The 27,425-nt window shown below is 52.0% G+C and overlaps 1 protein-coding gene across 3 annotated transcripts; it reads left to right on the top strand.

Annotated features, from left to right (window-relative positions):
- The first annotated feature begins 58 nt into the window (after nt 1-58).
- SLC15A4 (solute carrier family 15 member 4) lies at nt 59-26,917 on the top strand. Of its 3 annotated transcripts, none has more exons than XM_078061131.1 (8): nt 59-589; nt 5,857-6,152; nt 10,315-10,483; nt 10,881-10,958; nt 11,617-11,785; nt 19,439-19,594; nt 20,675-20,833; nt 25,962-26,917. In XM_078061131.1, exons 1-8 carry the CDS (start codon nt 65-67, stop codon nt 26,081-26,083), a joined length of 1,674 nt encoding a protein of 557 aa, XP_077917257.1. In that variant the 5' UTR covers nt 59-64; the 3' UTR covers nt 26,084-26,917. The 3 variants fall into 3 exon arrangements, with proteins under 3 accessions (XP_077917257.1, XP_035964180.1, XP_035964326.1); XM_036108287.2 differs by having other exon boundaries at nt 25,906-26,917; XM_036108433.2 differs by lacking the exons at nt 19,439-19,594; nt 20,675-20,833 and having other exon boundaries at nt 25,906-26,917.
- The last annotated feature ends 508 nt before the right edge of the window (nt 26,918-27,425 follow it).

Genomic DNA, 27,425 nt, shown 5'->3' with positions numbered 1-27,425 from the left:
GAGAAGGGCGGCGGCGGCCGGAGCGGCTGTGGCGCGGCGCGGCGGGCCGGGCGGCGGCGGGCGCATGGAGGGCGCGGCGGGCGAGCGGGCGCCGCTGCTGGGCGCGCGGCGGGAGGCGTTCGCGGGCCGGCGCGCGGCGTGCGCGGCCGTGCTGCTGACGGAGCTGCTGGAGCGCGCCGCCTTCTACGGCGTCACGGCCAACCTGGTGCTGTTCCTGAACGGCGCGCCGTTCGGCTGGGAGGGCGCGCAGGCCAGCCAGGCGCTGCTGCTCTTCATGGGCCTCGCCTACCTGGTGTCGCCGTTCGGCGGCTGGCTGGCCGACGCGCAGCTCGGCCGCGCGCGCGCCATCCTGCTCAGCCTGGCGCTCTACCTGCTCGGCATGCTGGCCTTCCCGCTGCTGGCCGCGCCCGCCACGCGCGCCGCGCTCTGCGGGGCCCCGCGCCCCACGCGCGTCCGCAACTGCTCGGCGCCGCCCTGCCCCGACGCGCCCGCCCGCTACTGCGCGCCCGCCGCGCTCGGTGCGCTGGCGCTCGTCGGCCTGGGCGTGGGCGCGGTCAAGGCCAACGTCACGCCCTTCGGCGCCGACCAGGTGAGCGCCGCGCGGTGCGCCGGGTGCGCCCAGGTGCGCGCCGGGTGCGGGGACGGGCCCGCCCGCCGACGCCCGCAGCCGCGGGCGCTGGGGAGAGATGGCCGCGCGGATGGAGGGCGCTCTCTTCTGGGGAGGGGCCCTTTGGGAGTGATGGCGAGGTGGCTCTGGGAGCGGAGATCTGAAGGCTGTCCGAGGTCGCGGCGGGGGGAAGAGCTTTCCGGGACACGCCAGCAACAGGTGCAGCGGCCCAGGGCCGGGGAGAGCCCGGTGCTGTTGTTGCTGAAGCCGCTTCAGTGACAGTCGCGCTGCAGTGGATGCATGTGTCCAGGCAGCACGGGCCGCACGCGCTGGAAGTCCCCTAAGGTTGTATGTCAGATGCCTCTCAGAAACAAATGGGGAGATAAGTGGTAGGCTGGGGCCGGGTCCTGCGGCGCCTTTAGAAGGCCTTGAGGTGTGTTTTGAATAAAGCAGGAAGCCTTTGTGCGTCCGGCGCGTGGGAGGTAATATGCTCCGGTGGTCGTTTCTAAAAGGGGCTCCTAGGGCGCAGGTGTGCGCCCGGCAGCTGAGGCCTGACAGCCGCATCTGGTCTACTTCCTGTTTTTGGAGGGCCCACAAGCTAAGAATGAGAATGGCTGTAGGTCGCCGAGCGTTCGGAAAAAAGCACAAAGTCTTCTGTGACAAGGGAGACTTTTATGAAATTCAGATTTCAGTCTCCGTAAATAAAGCTTTATTGGAGCGGCCCTGCCTGTTGCTGGTCGCACACTAGTCTGTGCTGGGGCTGCTTTCACGGTGCCGTGGCAGCACTGGGGAGCTGTGACGGAGACTGCGTGTCTCAGAACCTAGACTACTTAGGCCCTGCCCGTCCCAGAAGAGGTTTGTGACGCGTGGCGTGGAGCTCAGCGAGGGAAGTGAGGACCACAGGCGTGCCAGGTGGGAGTCCGTTACACCGGCCCAGTTAGGGGGGTTGGACTCGGGTGGACTCCGTGGACGTGGAGACGGCGGTGGGGAGGTGATCCCTGGGTTTTTGTGCTGAATAACCATGTGATTCTACTGCTGACTTGCTGTGCTCCAGCCCTGTGCTCAGTACTTCATCAGTCCTCACGACACCCCTGCTGCTGTTGTGCCCATTTTACAGATGACGAAACCAAGGCTTGAGGGGGTAAATCATTTGCCCCAAGTCACACGGCTAGTACGTGACTGAGCCGGGATGCAGGAGCCTGTCCTTTAAATCTGAGCTTTAAGTGAAGGGCCCACGTCAGGCTGCCCATTACAACAAGGTGGCACCTTCTAATGGTGTTGGGAACGATAGCTGCCTCGTGTCCCGAATTCTTCCTTCTCTGCACCAGGAAATGTGCTTTACACCCTGAACTCGTTGGACCTCGTGGGAACCTCATACCCACTTTTCCAGCAAGGAGATGGACGCACAGAACATGACTTCTCTTTGCTGTAGTGAGTGGTCGAGCCAGGGTGTGGTCTGGGCCTGATTTCTTGATGGCTGCCTTAACCGTGGCTTCCAGATGGGCCCTGTGCGACACCGTGCCGTGGGGGCGGAGGTGGGCCTCCGGGCCCAGGCTCGTGGCTTCGGCCGTGGGTGCCGGCAGTGAAGGCACAGCATTGGCAGCATAGGGAAGCACCTTTCAAGACCGACCACGTGGGCCACGAGCCACATCAGTGTTTGTCATGCTCCTCACTGTCCTTGTTACACTGCCTTATCGGAGCCTCAGGACGGTTTACGGACTGCACTTGTCTGTTTTACCGGAAGCACCAGGGGAGAAGGTTTGACCTCCCAGAACCTCAGCAGGGGAGTGGGAGCTGGGTTTGGACCCAGGCGGTCGGACTTCTGTGTGTGTTCCCTCCAGTCGGTGATGGACCAGCAATTAACGTTTCATAAAGGAATGCGTGGTCTTGTAGAGGGTATCGAGAATGCGTGACAGAACAGGAACTTTTTTGATGCATAGTAACACTTGGACATTAAAAAATGCTCCCCTCTACAGGATAACTAGCCTAATCTCTTCAAATATTTGTTTTTATTTTTATTTGTTTTAATTTTTCAGTGTGTTCAGTTAGCCAACATTATAGTACATCGTAAGTTTTTGTTGTAGTGTTCAACGATTCATTACTTGCATGTGCTCACCCCAACATGTGTCCTCCTTGGCTTTGTTTTTAGATTCACGTGGGGTGAAATGTCATCATGTTGCAACTTACTTTTAAATCATTCAGCCTAAAGAGTATTTCATTTATAGCTACAGAAAAAGAGAACCAAGGATCTAGGTGAAGGGTATATAAAAGTGTATGTTTTACTATTCCTTCAACTTTTGCATAAGATCACAACATCGAAGTACAAATTTGAGATGTCCTCGAAGTGATGCACGGATAAAGTCGGTGGGGTCCCTCCGCGCACCGGCACATCCCTCAGCCGTGAGCGCTGGTACGTGCTAGAGTGGGATGAAGGCTGGAAACGCTATGCCAAGTGGTAGATCCAGACATGGAAGATTACATGTCCTTTCATTCCTCTTGTACAAAAGTGCCCGGAATGGACAAATCCATAAAGACTGGAAGAGGAGTGGTAGCCAGGGGCCAGTGGAGAGCGAATGGGAAGTGCTTGTGAAGGAACAGGATTTTTCGGTGGTGTGATGAAATGTGGAATTGCATAGTGCTTGTGGTTGCTCAAGTGTGGGCAGGCTCAAACCACGGGGTTGTACGTCTCAAGACGGTGAATTGTTTTGTATGTGGGCTGCGTCAGTGACAAAGCGTTCAGAAGGGAAACGTTGGTACCCTTCTGCCAGGGTGCTGGCTCCGCGGCCGGTGCTGCCGGCTTGGTGGAGCAGGTGTGGCTTCGAGACCCGTCTGGGTGGGAAGCCTGCCGGTCTGGTCCTCAGGGTGAGTCAGCTCCTCATCTCCTGGCTCTCCTTGTTTTGAGGAAGTCTATTTGTGTTTCTAAGGTACTTTTTATGCTTCTCTGTCACTCCCCCCCCCTTTATCTCTGATCTAGGGCCTTTAGGGAGTGTTCTAAACGAGATGAGCGGGGTCAAGCTCTGCAGCTTTGGGGGGGTCCTCTGGCTTAGGACAGAAGATGGGGCGCTAAAGATGCCAAGGTGAGCCACGCTGACAGAAATCATGCAGTGCCTTCATTCTCACCAGAGCTTCACCTGTTTCAAAGGGCACATTGTCCTTTCAAATAGCGAACTGAAAGAAGAAAAGCTTACTTTACAGATGTAGAGAGCAAATGATACATTTATTTTCCTAGTAGAAAAAAAGGGGCAGTCTTGTGCATTTGAAGGAATTTTTCCAGACCAGCAACTGTGGGACTTACTGTACTCGACTCTGTTCTTTTAGCTGGGCTTTTCTGAGCTGACTGCGGTGGCATCTTGACCAGTCACATGAGAGGCTGTTTACCCTCGCTTGGGGAGGGCAGAGGCCCCTGCGCGGGTGATGATGTAATGTGACTGGCTGCCGGCTCGCCAGCTCAGGGCACAGAGCATGTGATTTGCAGTTTATAGGAGCCGGCTTCCCATTTGTAGAAAAAAATCACTGGTATGTAGTTATTTAGGGCCTTAGTAAGAGGCTTCGATTTCCAAAGTAACAGAGAAAATTTGACGTGGATGTTCAAAGCGGTTGACTGCCAAGTTCACACAGGACGATGTGTGCAGTGTCGTCACAGGTGACGAAAAGGGCCTGATGTGCGTCGGCCAACTCGCACGTTGTCTGCGTTAATTTAGATGTTCTGTTTACCGGCCCTCTTCGTTTTCAGGCTTGCTGAGCGCCAACCCCCCCATTACTGGTTCTTATATATTTAGTTATATTTTCTCTATAACCATTTCTCTGCTTACGATTTTTTCTTTTCTCTGGTCTGTCTTTGGATAGTGTGAATATTTGCGTCTAGTTTAGTAACATTAATATGCTTTGTGTCCCCATGAAGAGCTCTCTCAGAAATAAGAAATTCCCAGGACGACTCATTCATTCTGTCCTCATGCCAGCATTTGGTCCAGGACCTCCATCCAGATCTAACATGGGCGGGAGGCAAGTTGAAGTTCCTCCTGAGAACCTGTGGTTTATTTAAAACTCAGATTTTCAGGTTGTGATGCTGGTTACCATGTCATTAGCCCAGGCATGTGTGTTGCCAACACACAGAAATCATGCAGTAGCCATACTTAATTATTTTGGATTAAAATTTTTTTTTTTTTTTGAGGAGCATACAATTTTGACTGTTTTATACCTGCAATTTCAAAAAAATAGAGGTTATGATATTGTATCAAGTTATATGACTGCTAACAAGGTGCTTTTTTGTATCTGGCACTTGGTTGTTTGGGCCCCCATTGAAAACCTTTGTGCTCTGCTGGTGGAGATTGTTCTGTGGAACATGTCAGATCTGTCCTGACAGAAATCAGCCTTTCGATAACTTGTAACATAAGGAGGAGACAACAGAGGTTCCTAGGACAGCAAGCCTAGGACCGTCTCTGTATGCGTCCCAGCGTCGACCTTTAGCTAGTAAGCTTTTTTAGAAATGGTATGAGATCACCGGCTAGAGTGGAGTGGTGTCCGTGTAGACGTGGACGTCATGGGGAGAAGGGAAGGCGTGTGGGGCGCCTGCCCACACGTGGAGCGCCACCGGCACCGTGGGGCCCATCGCAGTGGTCCTGGGGGGAATGTTACCCGGCGCTTCTGCCGAAGTTCAGGAAATGAGTGGTTATTGAGCCCTCCAGGAATCTCTGTCCTTTCCAGCATGTCTCCTGATCCCCTCCATAGCCTTCCTGGACTGAAATAGCATCTAGTGTTAGTTTCAGTCTGGAATTTTCTCCGTGCCCCAGATTGATCAAGGCGTGGAGCTATCCAGCTCTAAAAGTGGTGGTTCTAAAACTTACCTGTGAGTAGAGGTCACCTGGAAAGTGTTTAAAAGGCCAATTCCTGGCCCCCAACCCCAGAGAGGATGACTCGGTAAGTATGGCCTGAGAGCCTTGTGAATCGGCACTTTTAGGGAGCATTCTAGTGTTTCCAGAGCAGGCGGTGCTCAGATGTCACTTTGAGAAACTCTCTTGGATTTCTTGGATGTGAGCACACTTAAGAAAAACACTACGCAGAGAGTGTAGTGATTGAAGTTTAAGGTGCTCCTTTGTCGGGGATTCTGAGCGTCTCTGTAAGCACCAGCTGATTGTGCTGCGTTTCTTACAGACTGCCATGATGACAGTGACCATAGTACTTCATTTTACAGGCTTTTCATCCTTGCAGATTACCACATTTCAAAGTCTGTTTCTTCACTGTTGTTTTAGGTTAAAGACCGAGGTCCAGAAGCCACAAGAAGGTTTTTTAATTGGTTTTATTGGAGCATTAATCTGGGAGCAATCATTTCTCTGGGAGGCATCGCCTACGTTCAGCAGAACGTGGGCTTTGTGACCGGCTACCTCATCCCAGCGGTCTGCATCGGCATTGCTTTCCTGGTCTTCCTCTGCGGCCAGAGCGTCTTCATCACCAAGCCTCCTGATGGCAGCGCCTTCACCTATATGTTCAAGATCCTGGCATATTCGTGCCGTCCCCAGAAGCGAAGCGGAGAATGCGGTCAGAGTGGGTGAGTGCCGAGCTGTGATCGTAGGCTCAGCCTAACCCGACTTCCCCAACGCTGTGAATGAAGTACTGGCGCATGTCTGACGCCGGCCCACGATGTGCAGGGCTCTGCGCAGTGGTTAGAGTCTCGTGTCAGCTTGAGGTGGTGGTGTGGCCTTACTGTCTTCCAGCAGCCGGATTCCGGAGCTCGTGCTTTCAGTGTTTAACTTCCGCACTGAATTTCCTCTCACTGCTGATTTAGATGGACTTCTTGCTTATATAAAGATGAGGGAGGTAGGGACACCTGGGTGACTCAGTCAGTTAAGTGCCTGCCTTTGGCTGGGGCCCCAATCCCAGGACCATGCTCGGGGGGGGAGCCTGCTTCTCCTCCTCCCCCTGCTCATGGTGTCTCTCTATGTTTCTCTCTCTCTCAAATAAATAAAATCTTTCAGAAAAAAAAAAAAGATGGAGGTAGAAATCGGCAGAGATCATAGGAGAGACACTGTACGTGTTGTGTACATTTCTCTGTGTATTCTGAAAAGCTCTGGAGTTCGTTTGAATGAAAAATCGAGCAGTTGCTTACTTTTGTAGGTACCTCTCTGAGCTCCTTAAACAGTAAGCTGTTGTTTCTCACTTGTGAGTCAGCAGCTGTGGGTCAGCGTGGGCCCCATCAGCCCATGGTCATTGCAGCCGCTCTGTGACGGGAGGACATAAAAGAATTTTGAGATGCAGGTAGGGGAACTACATCATCCCCTTTGCGTGGGACTTAACCTGTTTTAGCACCAAAAGCCCCACGTCCTGGGGAAGTCCCAGGCAAACTGGGACAGATGGTAGGTCACCCTAGATGCATATTAATAAAGGCAAGTCCAGAATTTAGCCCAAGAAGAGACCTCAGCAATTTTAGGTATTTGTTGAAGCGTAATCTACGTGTAGTACAGTGCATCCCTCTTAGCTCTACAGTTCTGGAGTTACGACAGCCTTATTTGACCATGTAACCGCAGTGTGGTCAGGATAGAGACTATTTCCATCACCCCAGAGAAGTCCCTGGGACCCTTTGTAATTGACCCCCTCGGAATATCTTGATCAAAGTAGGCATTCCTGAGGGGTGGGCGGTCCCTGAGCAGAGGCTAACCGTTCAGCCGGAGGGAGCCTTCTGCCCCTTAGGGCAGCACGCTCATGGCTGGGTGGCCCTGAGTGCTGGAAGGTTCTGCAGGCCGACCCCCAGACCTGCCTCCTCGTGGCTGGTCTGCTTGTATCTTACATACGCCCTTGGAGTCACATGAATGTCTGCTATTTGCTTCCATGCGGGAGGTTTGAAGCTGTTCCAGAATAGCTCTTATGGCCCTGTCCCTTGGCTGCGGGCTCCTGGACTCCTGGCTGTCCCTGCGCGGGGTTCCCGCAGATCCGCCTGCTGCGCCTCAAGTCTCGGCGGCTCAGTGTGGCATTCAGACTCCTCATGCAGAACCACCAGTGGTGGCGCTCCACTGGGGAGTGTTTACGAGTTCTGACAGTGCTACTTGCTCTTGTCTGCCGGAGGCTCCCGGACGCCGACTCCCCGGCTCCCGACCCGGCGGAGGCGGGGCTCCGCTCGCGGACGCCAACTCTATAGATTGATTACTCGTGAGCAAAATACAGCCTTTAAAGTTTCAGTGTGTCGGTGTGGGTGGTACCCGTAGACATTTCTGCAAGAGGACAGTTTTGGGTTCTGAATACACAAATGGCGTGACGAAAAAATCTGGACTGACTTCTACTTAGGGTTAAGTTTGTTTTTTGGACAACTGGCAAAGTTAAGATGAAAAGGACTATCTTGTAGAGAGGTCGGTGTCCAGAGAATTCTCAAATTATGCTCTCATGGTACACAGAATCCGAGCTCTGTGACCTTGGGCAGGTGAATGACCTTGCCAAGCCTGCATTCCCTTTTTGTACGGTGGAGAGCAGCTCATCTCACATGATCATTGTGAGGCCTGAGGAGCTGACGTGTACACAGCTCTCGGCGGAATGCCTGCCTGGCCCGTGATGAGAGCCCGGCTGACGTCAACTACGGCCAGGATGCTCTTGCAGAAAGTCAGCTCCAGAAATCTAGGCAAGTTCAGCATCGTGCAGTGTCTCCTCCATCTGGCCCGGTTCTGGTTTCCTCCTGGCCTACGTTGATCTGTGTCCCGAAGATTAGTTTAACGCTCCTTTTACATGAGAAGTCCATGTATATCTGTTCAGTTCATCAGACGGAGTGGGAATAGTTCTAAACATTTTTTGAGATACATACCTCTTTGAGTTGAGAGTCTGAGAATTAATGGACCGTCTTCCTGGGAGAAGAAGGTCCGGGGAGCATGGCCTCATGGAGCCGGGGCACTTTCTGGGTCCTGTCTGTGTTTCATGTCATTTGTGTCTGTGGCTCCATGTTGGACCCTCATGTGTTGGAAAATAACACACTAACAGCGTGTGTGAGTTCGGGAAAGCACGAGGTGCCTGCGACTTAGTACTTCTCAGAGTATCTTAGTGACGTTAAGTAACGTAGCCAGTAACACGTCTGAGTGATTCTATGTGTAAAAATGGATTTGTTACTGGACGCTGACATGTTTTTAGAGAAGCTCATGTATGATGTAGTAAGTCAGATAGCATCTGAACTAGGTATGTAAGGACTTTACATTTCCTTTTGGCCAAATAAAATAAAATAAAATTGGAGAAGCTGTGAATATTTTCAAATGAAAGTATGAGTAGTATATTTGGAGTTTAGAGTTTCTCTTTGAGTGTAGTTTTCCTGATTATTTTCCTTACTAGATAAGCTACATATGATTAGGAGTAGTATCTTTCTAACTTTATTTGTGTATCTCTAGCACCAGGTAGAAGAGATCTGGGTGTGTAGTACGTGCTCAGTAAATGTTTGTTGACTTGAATTTAGTTGTCCTGTCTAAAATTTGGCTAAAATATTAAGTTACAGTTTTCAGTTTTTTGGTCCCCCCCCCACTCTGAATGTTCAAATGAAAAAATGTCAATGTTTTGAGACAAAAATGATTTAAAACAGTAGTCACTTAGTTATAAATTGGATAGGCGTTTATAAACTAGAAAGCAGACCACTGTCATTTATATCTGAGTCCCAGAATTGGAAGAAGGGAAGAATTCTTAATGGTAATTATTTATCTCCTGGTATTTCTGGCTTTAGAGAATAGTTGGCAAATGAAACAATTTTTTTTCTGTTTTATCCCTAACAATCTAAGAGCATGTATCTCCATTAGAGTGTTGTGGAGCTATCCCCTGGGACATGTTCATTTTATAATTAATGAAACTGTCCTAGAGTAAGCGCGTGAGTGCAGCTGCTAATGCATGAGCCACGACCAGAAGGCTTGATTTTCAGACCATGCCTGACTCATGTGAGCGTGAGGGTGAGGCCTGTGGCCAGGGGGCGGAGGGGCAGGCGACGTCCCCTGGGCCTGAGCCTTAGGCTCTGCAGCCAGGGCCTCTGGGTCAAATCCCAGCCCCCGTTCTCTGGCTTTGTTACCTTGAGCACGTTCTTGGCCCTCTCTGCGACCTGGCTTCCTCCTCGGTGCCTTGGGGCCAGTGAGACTATCCTGATGGCTCCTCCCAGGGTCGTGATCCAGGTTAATGAGCAAGCACCCAGTGCCACCAGCTGCCTGGTGACATCGTCGTGTTACCATCACGATCGCAGCTTTCCCTGCCAGAACAGAACCCTTGCTCACGGGCCCATCAGTGGCTGCACTTTAAAGCAACAGCTTTAGTAACAACATCCATGTTATGGTTGTGAAGTTTTCACGTTTGAAAAAGCCACCCGACTCAAAATCCAAACAATCCAGCCCATTTTTTTCCCCTCAGACGCTCATCCAGCGCTGTAGCTGACGTAGCGGCCAGCTTCAAGTGAAACCGCACTTGCTCAGCGTGCGTGATGGGAGCGGGGGGCGGGGAGACCGGCCGCACCATGTCTGTGGCCTCCTAACGTGGCAGGAGCGCAGGTGCGCTTCCCGGCGAGGCCCTCTGCCAGCCTCATCCACACATGCGCAGTGCTTCCCGCCAGCCCAGGCTGCTGTGTTCAGTGCGCAGTTAGTGAGGAACAGGGGGGTGTTAAAGCAGATCAGTGCAGCGAGCTGGCTTCCTGCCTCCAAACGTTAATTGTTGCCACATACATGATTTCTGGGGGTGGAAGAAAACTAACTCCTTCATTTTATCTCCCAAAGTGAAGGCCTTGGAGTCCTTCAGCACTCTTCTAAACACAGTCTGTTTGATTCATGTAAGAGGTCTCGCGGAGGGCCGTTTGCGGAGGACACGGTGGAGGACGTGAAGGCCCTTGTGAAGATCATCCCCGTGTTCTTGGCTTTGATACCCTACTGGACGGTGTATTTCCAAGTGAGTGGTGACGGCTGGGTATCCTCTGCTTTCTGTCCCCGCGCTCGCTTGGGTCGCCACCAGAGTGTAGGGGCACCGTGCTCTTCTCTGCGGAGTCTGTGGGATCTTGGAATCCTGTTTCCAGTCGTGGAACTCACTTCTGCTGAGTTAGACGTTTTGAGACCCTTTCCATGAGAGAAGCTAAGAGCGGGTGTGCTTCTGCTTTCCAGGCCCCACCTTTGGGCTTAATTGCTCTGTTACTTCTTTTCCAAAGTTGATCTCCAGATGACTTGTATGATGACCAAATAATCGATCTGTTTTCAGACCCGAGCCATGCACACCTCCTCACGGAGCGGTCTGGGGGTGGGCGGCTCGCTGGAGTGTTCCCACACATAACGGTCCCACTTTTTACACCCAGATGCAGACAACGTATGTTCTGCAGAGTCTTCATTTGAAGATTCCGGCGATTTCCAGAATCACAGCCACTCCTCATACGGTGAGAACAACTGAGATGATCTGAAAATTGTCACTTGGAGCTTATGTAGCAGGCGGGTGCCTTCCGCCAGTCATAGGTCCTTCCCGAGGGTCCTCGGCTGCTCGAACCAGAAACATTCTCATTGGAATGGAACTTTTGCTTATTTTAGAGACTATTCTATTGGCCGTGTCGTTTCCTAGATCGTTGACAAATGTCAACCAAACACTAATCTTCCTACCTGACTTTTTTCTCTCTAAAAGCACAGAAGAACAAATGCAAATGCACTTGGAAATGAAAATCTTTTTCAGTTCCAGTGTCTTGAAACTGAGACTTTTTCCTTAGGAGGTTATACTTTGTATGAATGGACTCTTCTAGAATAAAGATTTTCTCGGGGCGCCTGGGTGGCTCAGTCGGTTAAGCGTCTGCCTTCAGCTCAGGTCATGATCTCAGGGTCCTGGGATCGGGCCCCGCATCGGGCTCCCTGCTCAGCAGGAAGCCTGCTTCTCCCTCTCCCACTCCCCCTGCTTGTGTTCCCTCTCTTGCTGTGTCTCTCTCTGTCAAATAAATAAAATCTTTAAAAAAAAAAAAAAAAGATTTTCTCAGTTAGACGTCAGTTATGAGGTGAGTGACTACTTACTCCTCCCGAGAACTAACCTTGTCTCGTGCGTTTCGATTCTAGTTCCCGGCGGCCTGGCTGACCATGTTCGACGCAGTTCTCATCCTCCTGTTAATTCCCTTAAAGGATAAACTGGTTGATCCCATTCTGAGAAGAAATGGCTTACTCCCGTCATCCCTAAAAAGGATCGCCGTTGGAATGTTCTTTGTGATGTGTTCTGCCTTCGCTGCAGGTGGGAGGCATTTCTGTCTCATTTTTGGAGCTCAGAACTGGCGTTAGCAGCCATGGGTGACTCGGAGCCCCATGACCGGCCTCTGGTCACTCTGCGTGTGTGCACCCTAACAGAGGACAGATGTGGGCTGTTGTGAACGGGTGCCGTTCACTTTCTGGTTTCCATTATGTGAAGGTTAAGATTTTCTCCCTAAGGCTCTGCTGTTTTTCTTCTAGAGCCAAAACTGGTAAAGTGCTCTAGAAGGTGACTTGTGGCTTGGATCAGAGGAGGCTTGTTCTCTCCCTTCTGATTGAGATTGTGGACGACTGTCGATTGCTGAATGGATGAATTTTTATTATCAGTCTCAAAGTCATGGGTTGACCCTTAGTGTTCTTAACTTAGGTCCAGAGTTGGCTTTGGCCTGCCCCTTCGTGTGGAGAAAGGTTCTATCAAGTCCAGGTTCAGGACCAACCCCCACCCCCAGAGAGAGGGGATGTGAGCCACTGCCCGAAGCACCCCAACACTGATGAGGGGCGTTTCCATGATTCTTGCATTCTGAACTGTTAGGTTGGAATGTCTTCTGATAAAGCTGAGGTACCGCTGACGTTCTCAGCTCGCTCTGGAGTTCTTCCTTCATTAATATTTGAAAATCATTGAACCGTAAGACAGCTTAGTTATGTAACAAGAACAGAAAAGGTGATACTCCTGAACCAACTATGTATCACCCACTGTTAGGAGGAATTTAATGTTAAGTACTGCTGAGACAGAATTTAATATTCTCCAGCAATGTTTCCCAGCAGCCTCCATGCACTGTCCCCAGAGTGAACATATTGATACAGTACTTAATAGATTTAAAGAAATGAGTCCCTAGGCTTAAGAAATCTATATTCCAGGGACTGGGACATTTTAGAAGACAATTACATTTTCTCTTGATCAAATAGATAATTAAAGTGAGGTCGTGTCTGAATGAAGTTTTTACTGTGTGCTCTGTTCATGATTCTGTTTCTCTTCCAGTCCTGTGGCACATGGGGAAATAAGAGCAAATAAAAACTAAATTGCAGTGGGGCTGTAATTGCGGGTCTCATTAAGCAGGATCAGAGATCATCAGGGCTGTTTGGAGTAACAGCTGCCCGGGGTTGCTGTCTGTCTGTCCTGCCTCCCCTGAGCACCTACCATGGGCTCAGCTTTGGGCCCCGCAGTTCCCCTCTGTCCCTGTACCAGGGGGCCCTCTCTGCACCACGGCCACGCTGGTTACATGCCAAGGAAGGGGGGAGTCCTTGTTCTCTCCCTCTGGGAAGGGAGGTGTCCTCGGTTTTCAGGCATTTCCTAGGAGATTCTGGGTTTGGGCTCCCTTAATACCGTCTTGTTTTTCGGTTCTTCTGGGGGTCACGCTGAGGACCAGGGAGGGCATTCCTGTGGTCTCTGCCCACGTTTGTGTAGGAGGCAGCTGACAGACGAGTGACCGCTGAGACTACCCCGTGGGCATGGCGTCCAGCCTTCAGCAGTGCCCGCAGAGCACACGGCACTTCTCGCCTGGCGCTGGGCAGAACAGGCCGTGCTCTGTGGGGCCGCCCTCGCCCCGGGGGAGGGGGGCAGCTAGTGTGGTCACGTGGCCCTGAGGCCTCCGAGTTGGAATTGCTTTCTTAGAAATGGAAGGCATCCACTATGCTTGTGTTCTTAAATAGTGGAAAGGAGCCCCAGAGTCACTGCTTTGGAGATTTTAAGTATCTGGTACTTGAGTTAAGCACTGTTTATTAAATGTAATGCACGCAGTTTTACTTCTAGCTCTAGCGAGTATTTAATTGGAACATTAATAAGCTTTGAGTAGAAATTGAAACTATCCTAGCAAACCAACATTTTAATGGAAAGGAAACAGTTTTCGCTTTGAAACTTACTACCCTCCCCCGTAACCAACCGATATCTTCCATTTAGAACCATGCCTGCTGGTAATGGTTCATTCTTTCAAGTCTCTCAGCTGAGAATCAAGCAGGTCCCAGGGGTTTTTTCAAGTGTGCATAAGGAAAAAGGAAGTGTGTTCATTGGTTAGATTTCCTTTCCCCTTAAAGAACCGTGTGTGATACCCTTGAATTACTGGAGCAAGAGATGCTCTCTGGAGGGAGGGTGATCTTGGAAGCATAAAGAAGAAAATAAAAACCAGCTGTAATTTCCCTAGAGACGCTCACCATTAGGACGGTGTGAACCTGCCTGATCTTGTTTGTGTGTCTATGTTCTTGAAAAACGAAATCCTGTTGTGCAAGCTGATATGAGCCTGATTGAGAAAATAAGTGTCAGAAAAACCCTAAGAGTATAATAAAAGCTGAGCATGTTACATGTAAGGAGGGAAAAATCTGTATAAAGACAGATGAGCCATTGCACGCGTGTGCACACGCACTCATAATTCCACCACCTTTGGAAATCTAATTACTATTTTGCGGGTGCATGGGAAAATTACATACATGACATGTGGTAGATACGTTTCTATTTCCTTTGTCATGCTTTGAAAACCAGCCCCGAAGTATCATGAATATCCCTCCATGTCAGACGTTCCTCCGCAGTCCTCTGTGGTTGGGCGTTGGGCGTTGGGGTGCTTGGGCTCATACTCTGGGCATTACTGCGGTGGATTTCTGCAAGTGTAATCATGGCATCCCTTTAAGGCTTTGGATAATCTGACGGAGTTCTCTTGCAGGAAGGCCGTGACTCCGCCAACATCCCAGGCTGTGGTGCCTACCCGTCCACATGCCGGCCCCTCCATCCCCCTTGGTGGTGTCATGGGTGCTCGTCACTCGGGTGTAGGTGGGAGTCTGTGCACAGCCTTCAGGGCCAGAGAGCACCCTGAAATTGGGGCAGAACCTGCTGAGAGCCTTTTCCTGGCTCGTACCTGGCATTAGTTAAGAACCACTGGTCCACAGCAGGTTTTCAAAAATTAGTATCACGTAGGCGATCCATGGTCATGGCAGACGCACAGAGAAGAGCCGGGAGACCCCAGAGCATCTAACCCACCCCCATCCAGGGTGACCACGTGATGTCTTCCAAGGACATTTGCTGTTACAGCTAAATTCATCTTTTTTTAAATAGAGATGAAAGTATTCAGTTTATAACTTAACTGTTCTTGTGTGTTATATACATACCATCTTTCTGTGTCAATTACACATTTAAATCATGGTGTTTAACAACTATACAATCTTCCGTTGTTAAATAGTGTCAGTTCTTAGACCAGTCCTCTCAGTACACGTGATGGCCAACTCCAGTCTGTCCGCACGTCAGACCCGCTTGTGCACACGCCCTCATCCGTCCATATGTCTGTGCTCGGCTTTCTGTCCCCTCGGTGGGAAATGTTCAGGCCACAGGCACAAGTTCTAGCTCCCTTGTCAGTGCTCATTACTTTTTCTGTGAATCTCTTCCCTGAAGGATTTAAACGGGGTATGTCTTCGTTTTGATGTATGTTAGGGTGATGGTGATTCCCCCCCACATTATCAGTCCTCAGATTCTGTGTACAGTTATGCCCTGTGGCATTTTGTACCGGGGTTTTCTTCATCATGTTGACGACGTAATCAAAACTTTCATCGGAGGAGTATCATTTCCAGTGTTCTCATGTTTTCTTGAATTTTGTTTATGGGATCTTGCAGTTTTATGCGTTTCTTCATTTTAGGTCCTGTGCATTTTGTGTTAGGTTTTTCCTAACTACTTGATATACTTTTGTTTGCTCACATAAGGGATTTTTAAAAATTCTGAGTTCAAATGAATCCTTTTCAAACGGTCATTTGTTTTCTTCAGATAGCATGGTTTCCCTTCCTGCCTTCACGGTGGTTCTCCCTCCCTGTGTCTCTGTTGGCCGTTGGCGGGACTGTGTGCAGCCCTGGGAGAGCTGGTGGTGATGGAGAGCCCCCCCCCCCCCGACTCTGTACAGGGCGCCTCCAGGGCAGCTCCCGGGGAAGCTCAGAACTGGAGTTTGAGATACATATTCACGGTGCTGCTATATTTCTAACCTTTATTTCAATTTTACTGAGTGTTTTTGGTAGAAATGAATGTCAAATCTTTCTCCAGTAACATTTTGGTTTCCAAGAGGACTGCATGCCCCCCCCGACCCCGGATATTGATGTTTTTTTAGTTATATTAAATTCCTGATACTCATTCCTGCATTTCTGAAACATGAGTTTTTCCAGAGGGCTGACTTTGCTTGCAGTCTGCTATTTTATTCACACCTGCGTGCCTCCATCCCTAGTTGACATCGGTCTGTGGTTTGGTTTTGGGGTCGTATAGCTTCATAAAAGGAGTTGGTAGACCCCCAATATCTGTGGGCAGGAGAGTATTTCAGCCTAGGGAGAATTATCTTTGCGCTCCCCAGGTCTTTGCATAGAAAATCACATGAACCCATTACTCTCTCAGGAGAAATGGGGTGATGTTTTCACCTTTTTCTCAGTTTTGTGCAGATTGTGTTTTCTCTTGAATCACTTAAGTGTTTTTTTAAAAATGTCCCGAGTAAACCATTCATTTTATTGAGTTTTAGAAAAATTATTGGACTGGAGATAAAAATTGTCTTTTAAATAATCTGTTGTATTTCTTTCCTCATTTCCAGTTTCGTGTATTTATGTGCTCTTTTTTTTTAATTAGGCTTGCCAAAACTATATGTATTTGATGATTTTTCCATAGGAGTATCTCTTGAATTTATTTATTTGACTTTCTCTGTGTCTTCTAACAATAGAGAATAATTAAGATACAATTTCTCTCTATTGCCTTGGGTTTGTTTTGTGATTTTTCTCTCATGAGTTAGATTCATTTACTTTTGCTGCTTCTTCCCTGTTTAATAGTGGAAACTGTAGAATGGCATGAACTTGCCTGTCACTGCTGCTTTGTCAGGTCTCATGTGCTTGGATTTGTTGTAATTTTGTTGTTTTCTAAGACTACTGAACCTGGGTTTTACTTCCTTTATGACCCACGAGTAATTCCAGAGAACTGTTTCCCTCGTACTGATGTTCATCCATTGGTTAATGATGCTTCGACTTATTGTGGATTTGGGAGAGATCTTGGCTTTGGAACTCCTGCATTCGGACTTCAAGCCCTCCTTTCTGGCCTGATAGCGCTTTCTGGAAGTGTTTGTAGGGAGCCGAACAGGATGGTTCCTCTGTTGGAGCGCCATCCTCTGTGTTCATCAGACGCGTTCCAGCAGGAGCCCGGCACTCCAGGGCCTGCGAGGGGCCCGGGGGTCCCGTGGATGAGCGCGTGGTCCAGGAGTATATGGTGGTCTGTGCATCGTCTGGTGATCGGGACCCAGGTTCTGCCCACGCCCTCTCTCAAACACTGTGTGGGTCACCCAGGGTGACCCCGTAAGCACTGACCTTTGTGTCCCCTCCGTTCACTGAGTCCTGAGCCGTGTGTCGTGTCCACGGAGGCCAGGGCTTGCCTTTGGGCCTCTGGATGGCGACCCTTGCTCCAAACGAAGCCTTGGTGGTCTTTGCTTGTTCTGACAGGGACTCGGAGGGGCGTGTGTGGGTCACAGCATCACCGGGCTTCTGTCTTCTCCGGGGTTAAGTGTGTCCCCCAGGGGGAGGTGGCGCACGGGGGGTCCTGAGCCCGAGTGTGGCCGGAGTTCGCGCTGCTCACGTTCCAGAGCGTGGTGCCGTTAGTGCCGCGGTTCTGAGCAGAATAAACGCCGTCGGGCCCGCGAAGCCGTGGGCAGAGGGCCCGCGGGAAGCGCAGCGCACCTGGGATTTGCTGTGCCTCTTGAGGCTTCGGCCCCGTCCTGGGGCGTCGCTCTTCCTCTGCCGGTGAGCGCGGCTGCGCCTCGGCCGGTCCTGCCCCCGCCCCCGCGGTGCTGCTGTGCCTTCCAGCCTCGTCCTGCCCGCGGCGACGGGTTCGCTTCCACCTCTGCAGAGCCGCCGCTCACTGAGGAGTGTGCTGCGTCGGCTGTTCGGGCACCTTCCTTCACGCTCGTGCTGATGCTTCCTTGTTAGCCCCCTGCTGTCACCTCGCGACGGCCTGTTCCGGGGCCTCGGTGCTGGCGGCCCCCCTTCCTCCGCTGGCAGCTTTGCCGGTACTGCTCCATCCCGTCGTCGTCTGCGCGGTCGGCCCCGCCCTGCACAGCTCCTCATCCCCCCCGGCCCGGCCGCCTTCATCTTCCCAGGCCCCCCTCCCCGCGCCGGCCTTGTGCTCTGTGTCCCCCTGGCCAGCGCCCCCTGGTTCTGCACGGCGTCCGCGTCGTGGCTGAGACCACAGAGCAGGTCATGTCCCCAGTGGCACCCTCCACACCCCTCACACGCACACACGTCCTCTTACCTGTCCGGCCTTCCCTGTGGAGAAGAGTGTTTTCTCCAGCTTCTGTTGTCCCTCAGGGCCGGTTGAGAGGGTCCTTCCTGCAGACCCAGCTGCGCTAGGATTGCTCCAGAACCTTCCAGCCGCACGCTGGTGGCCGGGGCGGTGTCCTAACAGTGGGAGGGGAACCTCGGCTGACCCAGAGGAAGCAGGCCACATTCTGTCCCGTGCCCGCAAGCTGTCACTTGTGGATAAGGCCCTTCGTGCCACCACCAGCGTCCTGGCAGAGACAGCCACGGGCACTGCCAGGCCCCAAAGGCCCCGGCTAGAGCAGCTGGGAGCGCCAGGCCGGCGGCTCGGCCCACCCGGGTCTGCCCCCACCCGGGTCTGCCCCTGCGCGTCCTGCTAGAGGACAGGGTGTGGGGGTTGGGGTCCCCTCCACGCGCCTCCAGGGAGGGGATGCAGGTGTTTCTGATGGAGATGAGCCGGAGGCCTGTCCTGACCTTGCTCCTTGGGTACAGTCTGCGCGCTCTCCACGCTCTCCTTGTTGGACATTTCCTGGGACCTGGAGCCTGGGGCAGATTCCAGAATTTGTCTTCCCGTCCTCCTGCTACTGGTAGCCTGGACCTTCCTCGTGCTCAGGTTTTAAAAGGGGTATTTTTAATAGAGTGCACTGCCCTCTCCCAGACAGCTGTCGTCCTCGTGCTCACGGTTTTGAACACATGTGCGTTTGCGTAAATATTAAATACTAGGCCCGTTACTCCGTTCACAGGGTTCTTTAGAGACAAAACCGGTGACCTCTCTGACCTAAGAACTTGGAGCTGCGGCTGTTGCTTTTAAGCTTTACTCTGATTGGTTTATTTTTTGTTTTACAAGGTGTGGCTGTTGGTGCTTTTGCTCATTTCCCCATGTCCTTTTGTTGCCCTTGACAAATGATCAGTAATGGAGAGGGATTGCAGGGCTGCCAAGGGTGCGGGGCTGTTCGCCGGGGTTCAGCCGGGAAACTGGTGTCGTCAGCCGTGGCCGGGGTTGTAGTCGGAAGGGTAGTAAGTCAGCGGGCCAGCCTAAATCCGTTACCATGGCAAGAAAAACGTCTCGACCCACTGCCCCCGACACGTGGGTGCCTTCTTACTCTCCTCACGCAGGGCTGTGTGACCGCCGGCGTGTAGGTGGGCCATCTAGACGTCGGAGGCTTAAATCACATGTAAAGACCCGCCTGACGTATCTGGTAGGATCAGAGAGTACCTAGGAAGCCGGAAGGGGGCGGTCCTTTAGGTCGGGCGCCTCCGGGCCGCTGTGTCCCTGGGCCTTGCCCTTCTACTTCTCACAGTAGTCGGTGAGCATCTCGTAGCAAGTCCGTAGTGTTCTAGTTTAACTGCGAATGTTAATGAGCAAGTGTTCTATTAACCTACTTATGAATTCTAGGAATTTTGGAGAGCAAAAGGCTGGACCTTGTTAAAGAGAAAACCATCAATCAGACCATCGGGAAAGTCGTGTATTACGCGGCTGACCTGCCGATATGGTGGCAGGTCCCACAGTACGTGCTGATTGGCATCAGTGAGATATTCGCCAGCATCGCGGGTGAGGCTCCTCTCCCTCCGGGGTCTGGGGCTGGCAGGGTCCGGGAGGAACGGGGGGCATGAGTGGAACACACGGAGACGCGAGGGGCCTAGTGCCCTTGTGTTTCGTGGCAGCAGCTGTGGTTCAGAACGTGAGTCAGTAAGTACAGCGATGCCGTGGCTGAGGTTCGCGTTTCTGGGTATAAAAACAGGGTTCCCAGAGACATTCCCATGACTTATCCGCTCCCGCGGAGGCGCCACCAGAGACAGGAGGAGGAAGCGGCTGTGGGTGGTTCCTCCCAGGTCGGACGCTTCCTAACCACAGCTCTGTGGTTCTGCCGTGGCAGCCCAGCCGCTGGCCGCCACCAGAGCTCTGGGTGTGTCGGGTCGGCTTTATGAAGGAGGCAGATCTGTTGGCACAGGCCTCTCTCCTCCTGCAAGCCGTGTTCTGTGGGGTGTGGACAAGGCAGTGTGCAGACCCGTTCCCAGCTGCTGGAAGGGAGGGACAGAATTAAGGGTGACCAGAGCCGGATGGATTGTGGGGGCTGCCGGCGGCGGTTCCCCTCCACACCTGTCATCAGACTCACGCAGAATGCGCTCCTGACCGTGAAGGAAATGAGCAGAGTGGTCCTTCGTTTGCAGTACATTGTAAATCTCCACGTGTAGTTGTTACAAAAATCTGAATTTATGGATGTCCGTGTTGAAATAATTTTAAAATATATTGCCTTTAAGATAGAAGTCTTACAAAGAGTCCCCATCTTAGTCTGTATGTGTTGTTTTCAGACCCTCCTTAGTTGAGAACATAGAAGATTGCTTCTTTAACCACATAGATCAAGAAATACAAGAGCTGACAAGTCAGATGTTACCGTGAAGTTTGAGAGCAAGGACTTGACTTTTTGCTCCATGACTTACTTGAAGGACTGTCCTGGTGAATAGACGGGGCCCCTGATTTCTTGACCTTGTGTTAAATACAGTCTTCAGACTAGGGAAGAGAGCTGCCCTGCTTACCTGAGACCCCACATGGGGCCCCGTGCAAATCTGCCATATTTAGGCGGGCACTGTCAGCCCACCTCTCACAGAAACAATCTTCTTCTTCCTGTAGGTCTAGAATTCGCCTATTCGGCCGCCCCCAAGTCCATGCAGAGCGCCATAATGGGCTTGTTCTTCTTCTTCTCTGGCGTCGGCTCGTTTGTGGGCTCTGGACTGTTGGAGCTGGTGTCCATCAAAGCCATCGGCTGGATGAGCAACCACACAGACTTCGGTAAGGGCCGCACCGTCTGTTTGCACACGGCCATTGGCAGAACCCGGCGCTCGGGTCCCAGGGCGTGTGGTGTTACTGGAGCTCGGCTGCCCCAGAGCTGCCTGAGGACCCCCCCCCCCCCGCCTGATCCCCTACGTCCTTGTGAGTTTGCCGGGGCGCAGGTGAGCCTCTGTCTGTCCCGGGGCCAGATCGCCTCAGCCACACGTGCTGGGTCTGCGGGGCTGCAGCTGCTTCCTCGAAATATCTTTGATCAGTAGCGTCGGTACCAGCAGGTTCTCTTTGTTTACCTTGGTTTGTATTTGGTTTTCTTTTCCAGACAGCACCTTTAAACTTTCTGCTGTTAAAGACGTAGATAGATAGTAAGCTCCTTTCTTGAGCCACAGCAGTGACTCGTGACGGTCAGGAGGGGATTTTACCGGCCAGTAGGTGGCATGTTGGGGCGCTGAGCAGAATCACTCACAAAAGAATTTTGCTGATCCCAGATTTATGGTAGCTTTTAACTGGACTCACAAGATGAAGGTTTCCTTCTTCTGTTTGCCTGTGAAAAGAGCCTTAGTACTTGATCAGTTGTGCAGCATTTACTTGGGTCCAGGGCCCTTAGCCGTTTGTCGGTCATAAATCCACTTGGAACTCTGATGAAAGCCTGGGGACTTTCCCCAAGAAAATACAGAATTCCAGAGGCCCTTCCCTGACTAAGCTAACCTTCCCGTCCTGAGGGGTGAGTTTAGGGCTGTGGAGTCCCAGTGTGGCTTTCAGAAACCACAGCCGCCCCCGCGGCTCCCAGAGGCCTGGCCGCACTGCGTTCTGGCTGTGGGAGCGTCTCCACAGCGGGCTCGGACCTGGTTGTTCCGAAGAGAGCAGGCAGGTCTGGGGCTTTGCTGTTGACTCCCAGGCCCCTGGGAGGGTAAGCGGCTGTGGAATACAGAGCAGGGGCACGGTGGCTCCTGGGAATTCTCACGGGTTCTTGGCGGCCCGTGATCTGTTTTTCTGGGCATGGGACCGACCTTCTTCAGAGGAAGCCTTGCTGCAGGTCAGAACTCTGTGATCCTTCTATTTCTTTGTTTTATTTTTCAGCATATCTTGAAGGATTGATTAGTTTTGGTGATTTCCATTAATTGCTTTCCAGTGATTTCATCCCCTTGTCACTGACTTAGTATCTCCACCTTTACCATCATTCGCCCTCATGTCTCACAGGGTAGCGTCCAGCCCCTCACTGTGAGGCTCGTCTCCGGTCCTCGTGTCCCTCGCACACACGCAGGGCTTGCACCTGCTGTCATTTTCAGAGCAGTGTGTCCTAGGACAGCCCCACACCATGTCCAGCGCTGTCCTTGTTTTCACACCAGGAAGGAGAGTCTCAGCGAGCTGTGCTTGCAGCCCCCAGGGCCCCGCAGCTCGGTTGGCACGGGGAGGATGCAGATGTGGGAAGCGCGCAGCGGGCCAGGCAGCTCCGTCCCAGCGCCCTCCCACCTGGGGACTTGGGGAGAGAACGGGACCAGGTAACCCCCACACACACCCAGATAACGTCTTGCTTCAGTAGATGGGGCGGCAGGTGCCGTCCTGGGCGCCGTCTGTGCTCTCCCTGGCTCTCTGCTGTTCCGGTCCTTCCCTCTACACTTCTGTTCAGGTTCGGATGAAGCAGGTGGCGTGGAGCTGGCTGAGCATCCTACGACTAACGCACCGAGTGGCTTCCTGCGTAGTTACGGGACTGTGGTGTGGAGGAAGAGCCCCTGCTCTCTCACCATTGCTCCCTTCCCTGCCTGTTCTCCCGTAGGCTGGGTGTTCGTCATCATCATCATCACTTAGATCCGGGATAATTCAGGCTATTAGGCACCCCAGTCTTTTTTTTTTTAAGGATTTTTTTTTTTTTTTTTTTTAAGATTTGGTTTACAGAGAGTGTGCACGAGCAGGGGGAGGGTAGAGGGCGAGAGGAAGAGAATCCCCAAGCCGACTCCACGCTGAGCGGGGAGCCCGAGGTGGGCCCAATCCATGACCCTGAGATCATGAGCTGAGCCCAGATCAAGAGCCGGACACTCCCCTGACTGAGCGCCCCTAAAGCATACCAATCTTAAGTGCACATTTCAAAATGTTTTTACTCCAGATCAGGATGCAGGACCTTTCGGGAGGCTTTCCTGGGGCCTGCTGTAGTCAGTCCGCTCACCACTCCGCTAGGTCCTTGCTGCTGCGACATTGGGCACCGTGGACGCCTTCTTGTTTCTGCTCCGTGGTGGCCGGCTCCGTTCCACAGTTTCGTCTGGGAGTCATCCCCTGTAATCTGTTCTTTCTTATTCTGGGGAGTAGCCGGTGGATGAGTCAGTCACAATTCATTGATCTGTTCTGCTCTTGCTGGGTGTTTGTGATGTTTCCAGTGTGAGGCTGTCATGAGTAAAGCTGCTGGGGACCTTCTCACACGTATGTCTGGGGGGGACATGTGAGCTCATTTTCCGGGGCCCAGGAGTCTGTCTTATCATAAACAACCTCCTAGAGTTTACTGTCTTTAGGTGCGATTGTCCTTCGGTCTGTGAAGAGGCCCAAGGAAGCACAGAGTAATTGTGGTTTCTGAACACCCTTCCTAATCCCACACAGGCCGACCCTAACAGGGAAAACTGTAGTTCTCTTGGCACGCCAGCTTCGAGCTTCAGAAGTTGTAAGATTTATTTACATCTTTATTTGAAAGAGAGAGAGTGTGTGTGCCAGAGGGAGAAGCAGGTCCCCCAGTGAGCAGGGTTCCCGATGCGGGACTCGATCCCAGGACCCTGGATCATGACCTCAGCCGAAGGCAGACATGTCACCCACTGAGCCACCCAGGCGCTGGAGCTTCAGAAGTTTGAAATGACTCCTTAATTTGGGGAGATTCATACTTCAGTATCTGCACGTGGAATGACATCATCGGTGTCCCCGACAGCAAGCTCGTCCGGTTCCGTGGAGCTAACACAGCAGTGGCCACAGTGAGGCCTGGGATCCACGAAGGCTGTGCGGGCCTCCCAGTGCCTGGGACGGAGCCTGGCCTGCGGTGGGGACTCAGTCACTGTTCCTTTTTTTTTTTTTTTTTTTTTAAGATTTTATTTATTTGACAGAGACACAGCGAGAGAGGGAACACAAGCAGGGGGAGTGGGAGAGGGAGAAGCAGGCTTCCCGCGGAGCAGGGAGCCCGATGCGGGGCTCGATCCCAGGACCCTGGGATCATGACCTGAGCCGAAGGCAGACGCTTAATGACTGAACCACCCAGGCGCCCCTCAGTCACTGTTCCTAACTACCTGTTGTAGATGGTCTGCTGGAAATTCAGGTATTACCAGATCCCTTCGCAAACCGATCCACGTGGGAAGTCATTGTTTTCTGCAGCCTGCTCGAGCCTTGTACGAATGTTATATCCACCATTAACTGTGTTTACGAATACAAGCAGTGTGAAACGTTGGTGTTAGTATGTGTTCAGACACAGAAGGGAAGTTCTAGAACAACCCAGCTTCACAAAGCCCTTCAGGCGAACAGAAGCCTCGATTGTTTAATAAGCAAATCAGAGAGCTGCGTTCAATGCCCGAGAGAGAGCACGGCTCTGGAGACACTGCTGACCAAGTACATGTCTTCGCTCATCTGTCGAGAAATGCGTCACCCTGTTTAGTGGGTGACAAACGGTGTAAGTGGTAGGACACCTGTGGGCCATGGTGACGGGGTCAGGCTTTGTAGGGAGCCCAGGGCAGCGTGCTGTGAGCGGCTCTGGATGTTCCAGTACAAACATCATATTTTCTGCACACATCCTTCTTGGTTCTCCACACTGAGTGCTGTGGTCAGTGGTGCCCTTGAGAAACTCCAGCAGAAAGACCCCAGTTTACGGACTTGATGGTCCTGGACCCACGTGTACAGTAAGGACGGTAACAGGAGGGCGACGTAAAGCCTTCGTATGTCCCGGGTCCTGTGCGGGGTCCGGTACCCGCACGTTGACTCCTCACACTGACCCCAGCAGCTGCTGTGTCCCCCGTTTCACAGAGCGGGGAGCAGCCGGACATGGCAGGCTGGTGGCTTTGAGCTTCGTTGGTTGAGCTTCCGCGTCTGTGTGTGTAACCTCTTCAGCCTGGTTGGATGTATTGGGAACTAAGCGGAGCAGTGCGCGTGAAGGGCCATGCTTAGTGCTTGGGGCAGAGTGGAGCATCGGTATGTTAGCCATTGGGATGACGTGTGCACCCATATCACCTCGAGGGTGCTGAAACCTGAACTTTGGGGGAAAATTTAAAAAATAAACTCTGTCTTCCTATATAGTATATAGAGTGAATGTCAGCTGTCCACCCTGGCTTGTGACGGGCACACACGAGGGAGGGTGCTTACCGTCCAGGAGCTGCTGACCGGCACAGGACATCCGGAACTCCTCACTGGACGTGGTGTCCGGGCTGTCCCGCAGTGTGGCCTTGATAAGTGCCCAGATTCTGGACCCGAGCTGCGGAGAACATGGCCTTCAGGGTCGGCATGGGGATTGGTCCTCAGGACAGCAGTGCGCGCCGGGCCAGCCGGCAGCCCCCCAGCAGCGAGCACTGCAGGAGGAGACTGGGAGGAAACACCGATCCCTCCAGTGCTTGTTTCTGAGGGGGCGGGAGCACAGTAGCGCTGTTCACTTTCCCCGGACTTTCTGTACTGGAAGAACTTAAAGAAAGCCTTTCTCGACATTGTGTCGCGGCCGGTGAACACGGTGACGCCCTCCTCCTTCACTTCGACGGTTCTCTGCAGCCGCCGCATGGATTCTCGGGAGGGTGTGGTCAGAAGTAGGTCTTGTCGCCGTGCTCCTGGTCTCATCCTTCCGTCGTCCGGTGGGGAGAGGTTTGAGGAGCAGGGGGGCCCGCTCACGGCAGAGACCCCAGCCCGGAGCCGTGGTAGAGACAGCTGGCTTCAGAGCGGCGTGTGCGGCGGTTGTAGAAGCAAAATACTGTGTGTTTTGAATTACAGAGAGATTATTATTTTCTTCTCTCTCTTTTTTTTGTTTTTTTTTTTTTAAGTCACCCTGACCTTGCTGGGAACCAAACGTAATAGATAAAATCTTGAACAGTCCCTAAGTGCGGCTGACGGGCTTTCTCCTTATTTCTCCGCAGGCAATATTAACGGCTGCCATCTGAACTATTACTTCTTTCTTCTGGCCGCGATTCAGGGAGCCACCCTCCTGCTTTTCCTGATCGTTTCTGTGAGGTACGACCGGCAGCGGTCGCGGGCCAGCGGGGCGCCTGCCGGCAGGAGGACCTGACGTCCCCGAGGCCACAGCCAGTGGACTGAAGGTGGCCGTGCGCTGAGCAGGAGAGGCTTCTCCCACTTCCTGACCACGCGCGTGTCCCTGGATTGTCTCCTCTCCTCCCAGATGAGCTGGGTAAGTGCCTTTCCGTGGTTCCCCTCCCGGAGCAGACGCGGGCTCCTCGTCCGGACCGCCGTGAACCCCTCGGACGGAAGCCTGCAGCGGAGCTGCCGGGGCCTCGGGAGACCGTGCGTGTCAGTCGGCGTCCTGACGTCTTGGACGCGGGTTACCGTTTCCTCCCCGCAGACCATACGAGCTCACTTTTTTTTCCTTTTTGATTAATAAACATCTGCTACTTATCTTGAGGAATGGGAGGGCTTTTTAAGAGAGAAAAGTCCGATGCTGCAAAGATTTTGTGTACAGGTCACATTGACAGTTTCTTTCATAAGCCGCCAGTCCCACCATTGCCCTTGACGGTGCGGGCTGGTGGTGAACATATTTCGTCTGCTGCTTCAGAAACAACTTCTCTTTTCAGCGATTGACGTTGAATTTTTCTCTTAAGAAAGAATTCGCGTCAGGAAATATTTAAGACCGTGTGTCCTAGCTCAGGCTACAAAACAGCATGCAGGGTATTTGAAACCTCGCCTCGTCTGTCCTTCTGGGTCGTTTCCTCTGGACACCACTGAGGCTGAAGACCAGTCATGAGGAACGTTAGGAACCGTGACTTGGAACAGAATCCGTGTCATTTGAGACCGTTGGCAGTGTTCCACGTTACCTGTGGACTCGAGCTGTGTGATGTCACCGGCTTCTGGATTGTTCTTTATTGGACGTGGGGGCTCGAATGTTGTTAAATAAACTGTTGTCTGTCTGTTGCTGTATTTTTGGCGTAACTTTATTTTAAAAGCCCCTCAAATGTGAGACCCGTTAACTACTTCATGGGGGTCGCAAACTGCCACGTGGGGGGTACAGTTTCCCGGGTCAGCAGTTGACAAAAATTACAGTATCACCTGTTCCTGTCACAGCTCTTTGATTTCTCCCACATAGTGACTCTTACACCTGCTCTGTATTAAAACAGTTTTATATCTGGAGGAAGAAAACACAAAAACCTCTGCACTGTTGTTTGTTTGTAACACACAGTATAGAAAACGGCAGGGAGATCCTGTGACTGGTGGAGTTCGGGCAGAGCGAAGACAATCAACTGTTCTCGGGGGGACTGACGCTGTGGGTTTGGGTTGAAAAGCACCAATCCCACAAATAAAGATTCCACTAGAGATACAATTTATGTCTTCAGGATAGACTGAAAACTGTTAATCCATACTGTCAAAAATACATTCTTTCTGTTGAAGGAAGTAGTGAGGAAAGGGAAAAAGAAGGTCGAGTGATGGG

This window comes from Halichoerus grypus, chromosome 13 (genome assembly GCF_964656455.1).
Source record: "Halichoerus grypus chromosome 13, mHalGry1.hap1.1, whole genome shotgun sequence".
In the NCBI taxonomy this organism is placed as follows: Eukaryota; Metazoa; Chordata; class Mammalia; order Carnivora; family Phocidae; genus Halichoerus; species Halichoerus grypus.
Note: the sequence above shows the minus strand (reverse complement) of the source record. Positions and strands in the feature narration are given on the sequence as shown.